Source organism: Mesoplodon mirus, assembly GCF_964341445.2.
Source record: "Mesoplodon mirus genome assembly, chromosome: 7".
In the NCBI taxonomy this organism is placed as follows: Eukaryota; Metazoa; Chordata; class Mammalia; order Artiodactyla; family Ziphiidae; genus Mesoplodon; species Mesoplodon mirus.
Window position 1 is genome coordinate 100435342 of NC_138983.1, and position 12349 is coordinate 100447690.

Sequence of the window (12349 nt, forward strand, 5' to 3'; positions counted from 1 at the left end):
GTCTCTAGAGTATTAAGTCCAGTTGCGCTGTTTTGACCTCTTTGTTTATTGAGATTATTATTTACTTGCATTAAAATGTACCAATTTCAAAGGTACAGTTTGATTAATTTTGGTAATTGTATACCAGGTGTAACCACCACCACGACCCAGATACAGAAAAGTTACTTACCCTTTAAAAGTTTTCCATCCCAATTTGCCCCAATTCAGTTTTGAGACACTTTATTGAGTTTGACTGCTTTCTCTAACATCGACTCTCCGGGTGATTTAGGAAAGTCACTTTACCTCTCTGGATGTGTTTTTGCTTTTATAACATGAAAAATGCCAGAACAGATGTGTTACCAAGGGCCCTTGCAATACTTTCAGAAAATGAGGGGGTAGGGTAAGGGCGGGAATCTCAGCCTTGCGTCCTCATTCTTCACATAGCACACGCATGTGGCAGATCCTAGTGGGAAAAGCCTGTGGTCGCATCAGAGAGAATTAGGTTTCCATCTCCTCTCTTGCTAGTGTGTGTGTAACCTTTTGTAAGCATCAGCTTTCTCATCTCCAATATCAGGCTTATTAACAAGGCCTATTTGTTTACTGTTGTGAGGATGAGTTGAGATGCACCGGCAGCCTTAAATGTTAGTTGGTATTTGTATTATGGCATAATAGAAAGGCACTGCATTCAACCATCTCAGTTACTACACGTTTATGCAGGCTGATTCTCACAGCCACGCCTGTCGTACAAGCGCGACGTAAAGCGGGTCTGCTTTATGGCACCCTGCTTCCGCCGTAAAGCGCCGTTGGCAATCCCGCGTGAGTGGGTTGACGAGACGACTTCCAGGTGAAAAACGCGATTCTTGGAGGTTGGCTGACTTGACGTCTTCCCCATGGTCAAACGCGGGAGCCGGAGCCGGAGCCGGAGCCAGAGCCAGCTGCTCAACTCCCTAACTAAAAAGCAGAAGAAGCATCTAAGGGATTTCGGCGAGGAGCATCCCTTCTATGACAGGTATGGAGAGGCGAGGCTGGGACCAGCGCTGCCGGCGTCCTTTCCCGGTGGGAGCCCGCGTGTCCCCGCGTTTGGTCCGCCGGTGCCCCGGGGGTAGTGACAGGGCAGCTCCCGCCGCGTGCCACGCTGCCCCGGCGCCGGCCTAGCTCGCCCGGGGATCCTGGCGGCTTCCCGCCTGAGATGGGGTTCTTCGCCGGTCTTCCTACCCTTTGTTGAGCCTGTAGTTTGATGCTAGACGGCACGCCTCCTGTGTGGCGACTGGGCAGAGATTTTATAAGCTTGTGTTCGTTTTCTATGTTTTTAAAGAATTGCTTGGGGGCTTCCCTGGTGGCGCAGTGGTTAAGAATCCGCCTGCCAACGGAGGGGACAGGGGTTCGAGCCCTGGTCCGGGAAGATCCCACATGCCGCGGTGCAAGTAAGCCCGTGCGCCACAACTATTGAGCTTGCACTCCAGAGCCCGCGAGCCACAACTACTGAGCCAGGGTGGTGCAACTACTGATGCCCGCGAGCCTAGAGCCCCTGCTCCGCAACAAGAGAAGCCACCTCTCGCCGCAACTAGAGAAAGCCCGGGCGCAGCAACGAAGACCCATAGCAGGCCAAAATAAATAAATTAAAGAAGTTAAAAAAAATAAAAAAAGAATTGCTTGGGGGCTTCCCTGGTGGCGCAGTGGTTGAGAGTCTACCTGCCAATGCAGGGGACACGGGTTCGTGCCCCGGTCTGGGAGGATCCCACATGCCGCGGAGCGGCTGGGCCCGTGGGCCATGGCCGCTGAGCCTGCGCGTCCGGAGCCTGTGCTCCGCAACGGGAGAGGCCACAACAAGAGGCCCGCGTAGCGCAAAAAAAAAAAAAAAAAAGAATTGCTTGGGACCCTCGACATCACCTATCTATTCAATGACCATGAGGAAAGTAATGTTTGGGTAGTTGTGGGTTCCTCTCTAAGTGTCCAGACTCTCAGTTATGATCTTAGTGCTCATCCCACCCCTTTGGGCTGCTTTATCAACAGTCAGAGGGATGGTCTACTTAAGAAACTTGCTAGAAAAGGTGAACCCCGAGGGCTTTTATTTGCCAAAATTTCCCATCTTTTGGATGAGAGCCTGTTACTGTGTGACTGTAGTATTTGTCATGTGGTCTTGTTAGACTTTTTCATTCGTCTCTTATTATCTATTTGGCATATCCTTCCAAAACCTGTCCAAATGCATATGGAGTTTTTACTTGACAATAGATATAATGTATTTATAACGGTATAGTCTGCCATGTTCATTTAAAGTTGTATCATTAGACTTTTCCTAATTGCTACATACTAGTAGTTAAAGTTTAACATTGCCTGTTTCTTCTCAGGGTTTCCAGAAAGGAAGCAAAACCACAGACTTGTCAACTGGTAATGCTTTATACCTTCTTTATGATAGTAGATTCTGGACTGTTACTTTTAAGATTATATATGGTACTAAAGTTTGGCTACATTTCCACTCTCTTTGATTTTAGATGTAAGCTATACTTTAGTAATATTGCTTAGTTTTAAGTGCAGATGTCTGTTAAAATGCCATTGTGATAACTAATATAGTATAGAGTATGAAACTGTCCTGAGAGATTAGCCTGTTAAGGAGGCTTACCAGAGGGCTCTTGGTGAATCCTAAGAGGGAATGTCGTGTTTGCTTAACATAAAATAGAGTGCAAAATCATCAAAGGTCTTATTTCATTACCACAGACTCAGAAATAAAGTACACTTTTTTGTTGTAAGTTTTCCTGTTGCTCCTTTAAAGGTGCCAAATGTCTGACACATAGGTTAGATCGCCTTATAACCTAAAGCTCCATGTGTTTAGTTTGCTGTCTTCCCATGTGGAACATGAGCAGTTCAAAGAAGAGGAAGCGCTTCTAGAATCATAGCTAGATTAGCTGTTTTAAACAAATTTGGTGCTAGGTTTGGTTGAATAGATAGGACTGCGTATTTGCAGAAAAGCTAGTTTTTATCTAGAGAAGTCTGAACTTGGTTCCACTGTGGACCTGATGATAGTCGTGGGGTAGCAACAAGAACAGTATAATTTTTGTTTTTAAAATCCCCATTTTCCTTTTAGTCAGAGAGTTTATAGATACTTCAAGTTCTGAAAGTGAAGCATAGAGTGAACCAGAACAAGTTTCTGGTTACAACAGACTACTTGCCACATTAAAGGATGTCTCCAAGGAAGATGAGGAGGAGGAAGAGGAAGAAGACAGTGTTCTAGATGAGACAGAAATGAATCTTGAAGATGGCGATAGTGACGTCATTGTGGAGGAAGAGATGGCAGTAGAGTCCACGGACATGCAGAAGAGTGAGTGTCTTTTTTTTTTTTTTTTTTTTTTGCTGTACGCGGGCCTCTCACTGTTGTGGCCTCTCCCGTTGCGGAGCACAGGCTCCGGACGCACAGGCCCAGCGGCCATGGCTCACGGGCCCAGCCGCTCCGCGGCACATGGGACCCTCCCAGACCGGGGCACGAACCCGCATCCCCTGCATCGGCAGGCGGACTCTCAACCACTGCGCCACCAGGGAGGCCCGAGTGAGTGTCTTTGATGTGGGTTTATCATCTTTGCAGGGACCACAGACAGATTGCCCCAGGGGCAGGGTGCCTTGTACCACAGAGCTGGGTGAAAGCACATGGATTCAAAGCAGAGATTCTTAACATTGTTGGGCTCTGTGATATCTTCCAGAATCTGATGAAAACACAGGACCCTCTGGCCATAAAAATGCAGAAATGACATTTTTGCTTATGATTTCCAGGATTTCATCAATCCTACTTCAAATTCCCCTGATTGGGAGGAAAGGGAACATAATTCTGTTTTTGTAATGGTCTCAATTTATGAAAGAGATTATTGTTCCTGCCTTAGAGGAACCAAGTTGAATGGAAGATAGACATAAAATATACAAAACTTTTCAAGCATCAAATCTGAATGGAACCGATAAATATAAGGTGTTAAAGAGATGCAAAGTGGTCACATGCTGCCAGGGTGAATGAGGGGAGGCTTCAGAGAAGAGCTGGGACTGAAAGCTTAAAGGGACTCTGTCTCGCTCAGACATCTAGGTGACTATTGTTTTTTAAATTATTATTAATTAATTTATTTTGGGCTGCATTGTGTCTTTGTTGCAGTGCGCCGGCTTCTCACTGTGGTGGCTTCTCTTGTTGTGGAGCATGGGCTCTAGGCACGTGGGCTTCGGTAGTTGTGGCACACGGGCTCAGTAGTTGTGGCTCACGGGCTCTAGAGCACAGGCTCTGTAGTTGTGGCGCACGGGCTTAGTTGCTCGGCGGCATGTGGGATCTCCCCAGACTAGGGCTTGAAACCACGTCCCCTGCATTAGCAGGCGAATTCTTAACCACTGTGCCACCAGGGAAGTCCCCATAGGTGACTTTTTTTTTTTTTTTTTAATGGTTTGCTGTTTTTTTGTTTAATTAATTTATTTTTTGTTTTATTTTATTTTTGGCTGTGTTGGGTCTTCATTGCTGCACGTGGCCTTTCTCTAGTTGCAGGGAGCGGGGGCTACTCTTCGTTGCGGTGCGCGGGCTTCTCATGGCGGTGGCTTCTCTTGTTGCAGAGCATGGGCTCTAGGCACGCAGGCTCAGTAGTTGTGGCACTCGGGCTTAGTTGCTCCGCAGCATGTGGGATCTTCCCGGACCAGGGCTCGAACCCGTGTCCCCTGCATTGGCAGGCGGATTCTTAACCACTGCGCCACCAGGGAAGCCCACCCATAGGTGACTTTTTAATTTAACATTAAAATCAACTTTATTGAAGTATGAATTACATTCAACAAGGTGTACCCGTTCTAAGCATGTAATTTGATAAGTCTTGACAAATGTGTATATCTATATTGTCATCGCCAAAGTCAAGATACAGAACACTTCCAATACCTGCAAAAAGTTCCTTCTTGTCCTTTTACAGTCAGTTTCCCAGGCCTGGCATCAGGCAACCACTGACATGCTTTCTTTCACTATGTATTAGTGTTTCCTATTCTAGAAATTCATATGAATGGAAGCATACAACAAGTACCCTTTTGCACGTGGCTTCTTTGGCTCCTCATGTTGTTGTGACTCATCCGTGTAGCTCATATTAGTAATTCATTTCTTTTTATTACTGGAATAGTAGTCCGTTGTCTGAATATATCTGGGTAACTTTTTATATTCTATTATCTTAATGCCTACTTGCCTTACTGTATTCTTTTCTATACTTTAAGGTGTCACACACCATTCTTACTTAGTATTTTCATTCATCACTTGTACTCGGATAAAAAAATCGTTGCCTCAGACTTAGGGATTGTTTTAATTTTGTTGGTTTTCCAGTTTTCTTTCATGTTTTAGGTTTTTAAAAATGAAAAGTTTGGCTTTTTAAATTATAAAAGTAATATACATTTACCGTAAAAATTTAAGAGGGTAATATAGTTAACGTATATCTCCTCCACCCTGGGATGAACACCTTTAACATTTTATAGAACCTTCCAGACTACTTTTTTATGGATATATGAGTGAATATATATTTGTGTGTATGTGCATAATGGCCTCATACATTTCTGTAAGTGACTTTTTTCTTTAATAATATAACGTGTGTAACTGTGGGTTACTGCCGCTAGAACCCTGGTGTCCAAGCTCCCAGGCCAAATCTCCTTCTACTACATTACACTACCATGGGGAGGTTTAAAAAAGAAAGGGAAAGTATGAAGGGTGATTTTTCCATAAATTAAATCCACTTGAAAAGGCGCATTTGGAGAGTCAGAGAGTACTGATATTGTTAGAAAGAAGAAAGGTTGAAAAGCTGGTTAAATCTCATTTAAAAAAATCCATATGTACCACATTGTAAAAAAGAGAAGGAAGACGGCATTCATGATTACTGGGCTGGCAGGGTCGGGGACAGTTGCATGCTGGGGGTGGCTCTCGTACTGGCTCTTCCACTCTTCACACTTGTGCTCGGCCAGGGCCAGGGACCGCTGAGGGAGATCAGAGGAGAGGGTGGTGCCTTGGGGGTTCCAGGGGGTTGTGCAGCTGGCTCCCTTGCCACCCAGACTGCCCCAGGGTTCCCAGCCCCAAGGATTATGGAGCATCCCCACACCTGTTTGCTCTGCAGTTGCTGTCCTGCACGCATTTTCTCCTCCAGCACTTTCTGCAGTGTCTCCTTGGCCTTCTGCTCATAGCTGTTTTTCTGGTCTTCCATGTGTAATAGCAACTTATTCATTCCCCAAGAAGTGTATTTCTGTAAATTTGAGGCAATTCAACAAATACACATTGACCTACTGTGTGCTAAAGCCTGAGCAGGGATACAGAAATGAAACGAAATTGGTCCTTGCCCACAGGGCAGAGATGTCAGTAATCTGGTGGACCTTCTTCCAGGCTGGAGGCAGGCAGGGAGAGTCCCTCAGGTGATGTGAGAGGTGAGTGGGGATAAAAAACTGCCCTGGGCATGCTGGGCATTCTCCCCTAGGCCTTCCACAGGCATTTGAAATCCGACATTTCCAAAGGGAAATCATCTTTCTAAACCTGCTCCTATCTCAGTGGCCAGCATCACCACCCACCCAGTCTCCCAAACCCTAAACCAGGGAATCATCCTTGATTTCTCTCTCACCTTCTTCAAGGACTCAGTTCCTCATCAAGCTCTGTCAAGTCAGCGTCTTTAACGGCTCGTTCGTTACCTGTATCCTCTATCCCTACTGCCACCTCCTTAGTTCAGGCCCTAGTGACACTATTATATGGATTATATAGAGACTATGTGTTATCTTCATGCCTTGCCTCCCTTCAAACCCTTTTCAGTCCTGCAGCTAGATGGTTCTTTCTAAAACTTAAATCTGATCCCATCACAACCTGCTTAAATCTCTCAGTGGTTCTCAGTGTTCTAAGAATCAGGTCCAAACTCCTTGGCATGGTTCCTACTTACAAGCCCAGACTTTGATCTCATGCTGCCTCCACGCAAGCTGAACTGCTTGTAGGTCCCCTAAGCACTGTGCTTTTCAGCCTCTGCCTTTGCCCATAAAGCTTCTTCTGCTTAGAGTATCGTGACCCACGCTTCTCACCTGGTTAACTTCTACCCATGTTCAAGATTCAGCCCTAGAATCATAAATTCTGATAAACTTGGCCAACCATACCTACCCCCCGACTCTTTACGGATTAGGCAGTTTTACTGGTGTTCACATAGTATCTGTATTTCTGATCTATTGACTCATCTGTCTCCTTTAAGGGATTGTAAACTCCTTTGGGGCAGGGAACATTTTTAAAAAAATAAAATTATTTTTGTAGGCTTGGGGATCTGAACAATAGTCAAGTCAAGTTTTAAAAATGAATACATTTGTATTTTTAGAATTTCTCCTGGCTTCAAGGTCCAAAAGAAAAAAGACACAAGAGCAGCTTTGCAAATTCACTGGGGGTCTTGCCTTTCCAGTGCTTTTCATTTTTATGCCCTGTGATTTTTGGGAAAGCAGGAGCCTTTTACTGTCGATTCTGGGTTACCCAACTGGGTAAGAGATAGTCTAGATAATGCAGATTTAGAGTTCAATATCAAATCATTTCCATTTAGCTTTGGAGTCATCTGAAAATTTGGATTTAAATGTTGAGTGGGTCTTATGTTCTTGGAATTGTCATTAGAAACCAGATACAGGAGTTACTGGTTGAGATCATACATGGTTACGTCCAGGTTATTGGACTTAACCATGCTGGTCACTGACCAGCTTTATCCCCCATTGAAAACGAGTAGACTGGCATTCTGGATTATATGTCAGTCTCTTATGAGCTTGGTTGGCATTACTGAAAAAATAAAAGTTGTGGATCCGCAAACCCATAGACTCTATAGGCTATGTTCCCCTGCAGAATTCTAACTACACGGCCACCTTATCTTCCTAACATCAAGTGGGAGCAGTCTGGCCGGTCCATCTCGTTCTCTTGATCTTGAGTCCTCTGCAAAAGACATCCCCCTTTTCTGCACCAGCACGTACGTCACAGCCCTGAAGAAAGTGTAGACATCTGAGATACGTTAACAGTGGGGGAGGGCTGATATCCCGTGAACAGACACATAAATGCCTGTTAGACCTGGAAATTGAAAACCAGAGAGGCGGGGCCCCACTGGTTTTGGCCCAGGCCACCAGCCCCTGGTGTTCCCAGCAAAATGTTCCCAATGTGGGAGTTTGAGGAAGCAGGGAAAGGCAGGTGGTGTGAGTTTATTAGGACTTGAGGCCCTCAGCCTCGCACTGAGGCCAGCTGAACCCCCAGAGCGTGCTTCCTGCCCTCCTATGGGCTGCTACTCCTAAAGGTACTTGGTTTCAACAGTTATTTGTGCATCAGATTAAAGACTGAAGGGAGAGGGAACAGCAAGCCTAAATTCTTCATATCATACGCCACCTCCCTTTCTCTTCTCACTATATAAGCAATTCATGTGAAAAACAAATAAGGCAAGCAAAACAAAATTACCTGAAGTCTTGCTATCCAAAAGTTACCATTAGTATTTTGGTGTATACTTGTTCCAGATTTTTCTTTATTTTCAACCCTTCATTAAGGCCATTGTAGTCTTGACAGGTGATGCTGGCACAAGCACTTGAGATGAGGCTCCTCTTTTTAAAATACTGTATTTGCATTTGGCTTAATTTGTCTCAGGCCCTGCCTTGCCTGGTCCCCAGCGTGGTGTTTTCTGCTGCAGTCTCTGTAAATTGGAGTTGGAGTGATGGGGCGGTCAGGCAGGGCTGTGTGTATCTGTGTCTGTATGAGGGAGGGCGGGCACACTTTCCAGTGTTTCTGGGCAACAAGCAGGCACGCACTGCGGTTTCCTATCCCTCAGGCCTGGGCTGTGGAGACAGGGGAAGTACCAGGAAGGGGTGGACGACCCCGACCCAGCTAAATGGAAGGCCCAGCTCCGCTGTGCGCTCAACAAGAGCAGGGAATTCAACCTGATGTACGACGGCACCAAGGAGGTGCCCATGAACCCAGTGAAGATATATCAAGTGTGTGACATCCCCCAGCCCCAGGGCTCTATCATTAACCCAGGTGAGGCCCCAGCTGCTGGGGAGAAGGTGGACAGTGTGCCAGGTTCCGGGCTGGACCCTTAAAGCGATAGTCGACTTGAAAGTCGCCTCGCTTACAATGTTGAAGACTGGTAAATAAAGCAAGAAATCCTGTCCCTAGAAAGAACCCAGAGAACAAAAGATATAAACTCAGCACAGTCTTCCTGCCCACCCAGTGGAACAGTAAAGCATTAGAAAGAAGAGAGGGTATTGAGTTCTATAAAAAATAACTTCTCTTGGGACTCAACACTGAGAAGAGAGGCCAGGTAGTTTAGAAGAAGGAGGGCTTAAAACTTAGAAGGTCTGAGTTATAAACCTCGGTCTTTCCATTTCACTACTTGTGGGACATTGAATCAAGTCGTTCAACGTTTTGAGCCTCAGCTTCTTCCACTATAAAATCTGGGTTCTCATCTTTCCTGCGTATTTCAAAGGCTGTTCTAAGAATCAATTGCCATGACATTATGAAGGCTGTTAAGTTCTCTTTATAAATGATGGGTAAGTGATCATTTAATTTGTATGGTATTTTTCCTAGGAAAATACCACCTGATCCCTATATTTACTCAATGTTTAGCAAGTTCCGACTAAGAGCCAGATAATTTAGACTTGACCTCCAGTGCATCTAGTGAGGCTCTGCCATGAGGGAAGGGTCTGTCTTCACAGTAAGCTTATAAAGGAGAGAAGCTGTGCTCCTTGGGCCCTTAGAAGGGATGCGAATGTGTGGAAAGGGGTTTAGAGTAGGAATTAAAAGATTTCTAGGAGAAGGGAGTAGGGTCTGCAGCTCCTGGATAGGGGAGGGGATGAGAGCTTGCACTGGGGCTCCGTAGGAGGAGCTGGGAGTGGGGTGAACACCCTTGGTTCCCACTCTTTGGCATTGAGGGTGCACACTGAACCCAAGGAACCTCTGTGCTGGCAGTGCCTAGCTTGAACAGTGGGTCAGCTGCAGGGATGACAGTGCAACGTGAGCGCCTCACTTTTGACCTTTGTGTGTGTGTGTGTGTGTTTCTCGGGTAGGATCCACTGGATCTGCTCCTTGGGATGAGAAAGATAATGATGTGGATGAAGAAGATGAGGAAGATGAGCTGGACCAGTCACAGCACCACGTTCCCATCCAGGACGCCTTCCCCTTCCTGAACGTCAATGGTGAGTGGGGTGGGGGGTGGGACCGAGGCATGGAGAGGATGTAAGGGGCTTTGATTTTGCAACCGTTGACACCATATCCACCATTGCACTGGGAGCAGCGACCAGGCCCTGGGGCCAGGCTGCCAGTCTGTTAGCAAGTCGGAGTCATAGGCAAAGGAACTCCGTAGGCATAGTTATCCCAGTGGGGTGGCTTCTAGGCAGAGAGAGCATCTTCTGAATCTTATGTGATAATTCAGAGAAATTAAAAAATGAAATTCATTCTCAATCCCGCATACAAATACACAAGCTGTTACAAATTTTGCTGATTTCCTTCAGGCCAAGTGCAGGGATCCTTTTCGTGAATTGTAGGCAAACTCTTCTGCTATTTCCCTCGGTACAAATTTTCTGTCACTGCCTTAACAGCCTCTGCTAAGGCTGTATCATGGGAAACTTGTGGCTCTACAGCTCTTAATACTAGGCTCTGATACAATTTCTCTACTAGAGACTTTTATCTTTTTTAAATTAATTAATTAATTAATTAATTTTTTGTGGTACGCGGGCCTCTCACTGTTGTGGCCTCTCCCATTGCGGAGCACAGGCTCTGGACGTGCAGGCTCAGCAGCCATGGCTCACGGGCCCAGCCGCTCCGCGGCATGTGGGATCTTCCCGGACCGGGGAACGAACCCGTGTCCCCTGCATCGGCAGGCGGACTCTCAACCACTGCGCCACCAGGGAAGCCCTATCTTGTTTTTAAATTGACTTTTTGAATTCAGCTTCCCAGGAAAGATGCGTTTAGAGGTTGGAGGGTCCCTGTGAGACAGAGCAGGTACTGCACCTCCCATTGCACGTTCTGAGGACGCTCAAGCACAAGGTGAACTGCTCTTCCACAGCATCTTCCCTTGAACTTTTCACTGACGTGCTCGTAGTCATATGACGTGCATTCAGTTGAGTAGCTTTTCACTACTTTTCTAAGTTCCATCTGGCTGCTAGGGTCAAATGAGATACTTTTGCCACCTAGAAAATTTAGTATATCCAGAGGATTCCTGTAGGATTTTGGAGTCCCCTTCCTTAGGTGATGCCCCTTCTTTTGAGAATGAGGAAATGACTCTTATCTGTCTACTTGCCCTCCTTCACTTACCCTGTCATTTATAACCTTGCAAGCAAGTGATGAGTCAAGACAACGATCATAGAGCTCTCTCAGGTTAATACTGCCACAGCTACATTCCCACTTGGTGCAATTTTAAGATTTGGACATTTGGAAATGTGAGATCCTTTCCCAAATCTTTGGCTCACTCATTCTGTTATTCTCACCCCTTAAAAGGATACAACCCATTTCCAGGATCATGATTTACCTTTTTTTTTTTTTTTCATGTTTTTTTAAAGCTAATATTGTGTGTCCTTACGTTATGGGGCACCTTGGATCCTTTATGGCAACATGTGAACATATATTAAAAATAAAAAAGTAAAATGTGGCCCTACAGCCACAGCGGGATTTCATTGCCCTGAGAGAGGAGTTGGGGCGCATCAGTGACTTCCACGAAGCCTATACTTTCAAACAGGCTCCGGGCCAGCCAGTTTCCGGCTTAAGCAAGGAGAATGTTCCAGCGGTAACCAACAAGGAGAACCTGGCGACGCCGGTCTCGACTCCATTCCTGGAGCCGACCCTGGGGAGCGACGGCTCTGCGGTCACTTTCGGGAAAACCCAAGAGGATCCCAAACCATTTTGCGTGGGCAGTGCCCCACCGAGTGTGGACGTCACCCCCACCTACACCAAAGACGGAGCTGACGAGGCAGGATCAACCGATGGCAAAGTTCTGAAACCAAAGCCATCTAAGCTGGCAAAGAGAATCGCAAACTCCGCTGGTTACGTGGGTGCCCGGTTCAAGTGTGTCGCTACCGGACTGTACGCAGACTCCAGTCAGCTCGGCCGGGAGCAGCGGGCATTGCAGGTGAGCCCCCCCCACCCGAATTTCAGGAGCCTGACCAGTTGTCAGGTTTTTTTAATGTGTGAAGAGGAGGGGGCCGGGGGTATGATAGGGCAGGACACCGGGCTGATTTGGTTAATGAAGCTTAGGATAATTTAAATGTTTGAAATGTGTCCAGTAAGGGGACGTAAGTGGATACTTGAAGTTATTCTGTAGATTTTAAGCGAACTCCACTCGAATGCTGATAACGGAAGTTTTAATTATTGAGAAGGATGTCTAAAAGACTGCGTGACGTTTACCTATCAGTCGCTTTGATTTCT

At 46.1% G+C, this 12349-nt stretch overlaps 1 protein-coding gene across 2 annotated transcripts; it reads left to right on the forward strand.

Annotated features, from left to right (window-relative positions):
• The first annotated feature begins 785 nt into the window (after window positions 1-785).
• LOC309807235 (interferon regulatory factor 6-like) lies at window positions 786-10248 on the forward strand. Of its 2 annotated transcripts, none has more exons than XM_082626583.1 (3): window positions 786-988; window positions 8763-8968; window positions 9997-10248. In XM_082626583.1, the coding sequence occupies exons 1-3, from the start codon at window positions 870-872 to the stop codon at window positions 10167-10169; spliced, it is 498 nt and encodes a 165-aa protein (XP_082482709.1). In that variant the 5' UTR covers window positions 786-869; the 3' UTR covers window positions 10170-10248. The 2 variants fall into 2 exon arrangements, with proteins under 2 accessions (XP_082482709.1, XP_082482708.1); XM_082626582.1 differs by lacking the exon at window positions 786-988 and adding an exon at window positions 7134-7452 and having other exon boundaries at window positions 9997-10247.
• The last annotated feature ends 2101 nt before the right edge of the window (window positions 10249-12349 follow it).

What these genes read in the sequence shown, in the direction of transcription:
- LOC309807235 (XM_082626582.1), top strand. Translation starts at nt 7,274, where the DNA reads ATGAATACATTTGTATTTTTAGAATTTCTCCTGGCTTCAAGGTCCAAA. An exon ending in ATTCTGGGTTACCCAACTGG is followed by an intron (nt 7,453 to 8,762) that starts GTAAGAGATAGT and finishes CCTATCCCTCAG; the next exon opens with GCCTGGGCTGTGGAGACAGG. An exon ending in GGGCTCTATCATTAACCCAG is followed by an intron (nt 8,969 to 9,996) that starts GTGAGGCCCCAG and finishes TTTCTCGGGTAG; the next exon opens with GATCCACTGGATCTGCTCCT.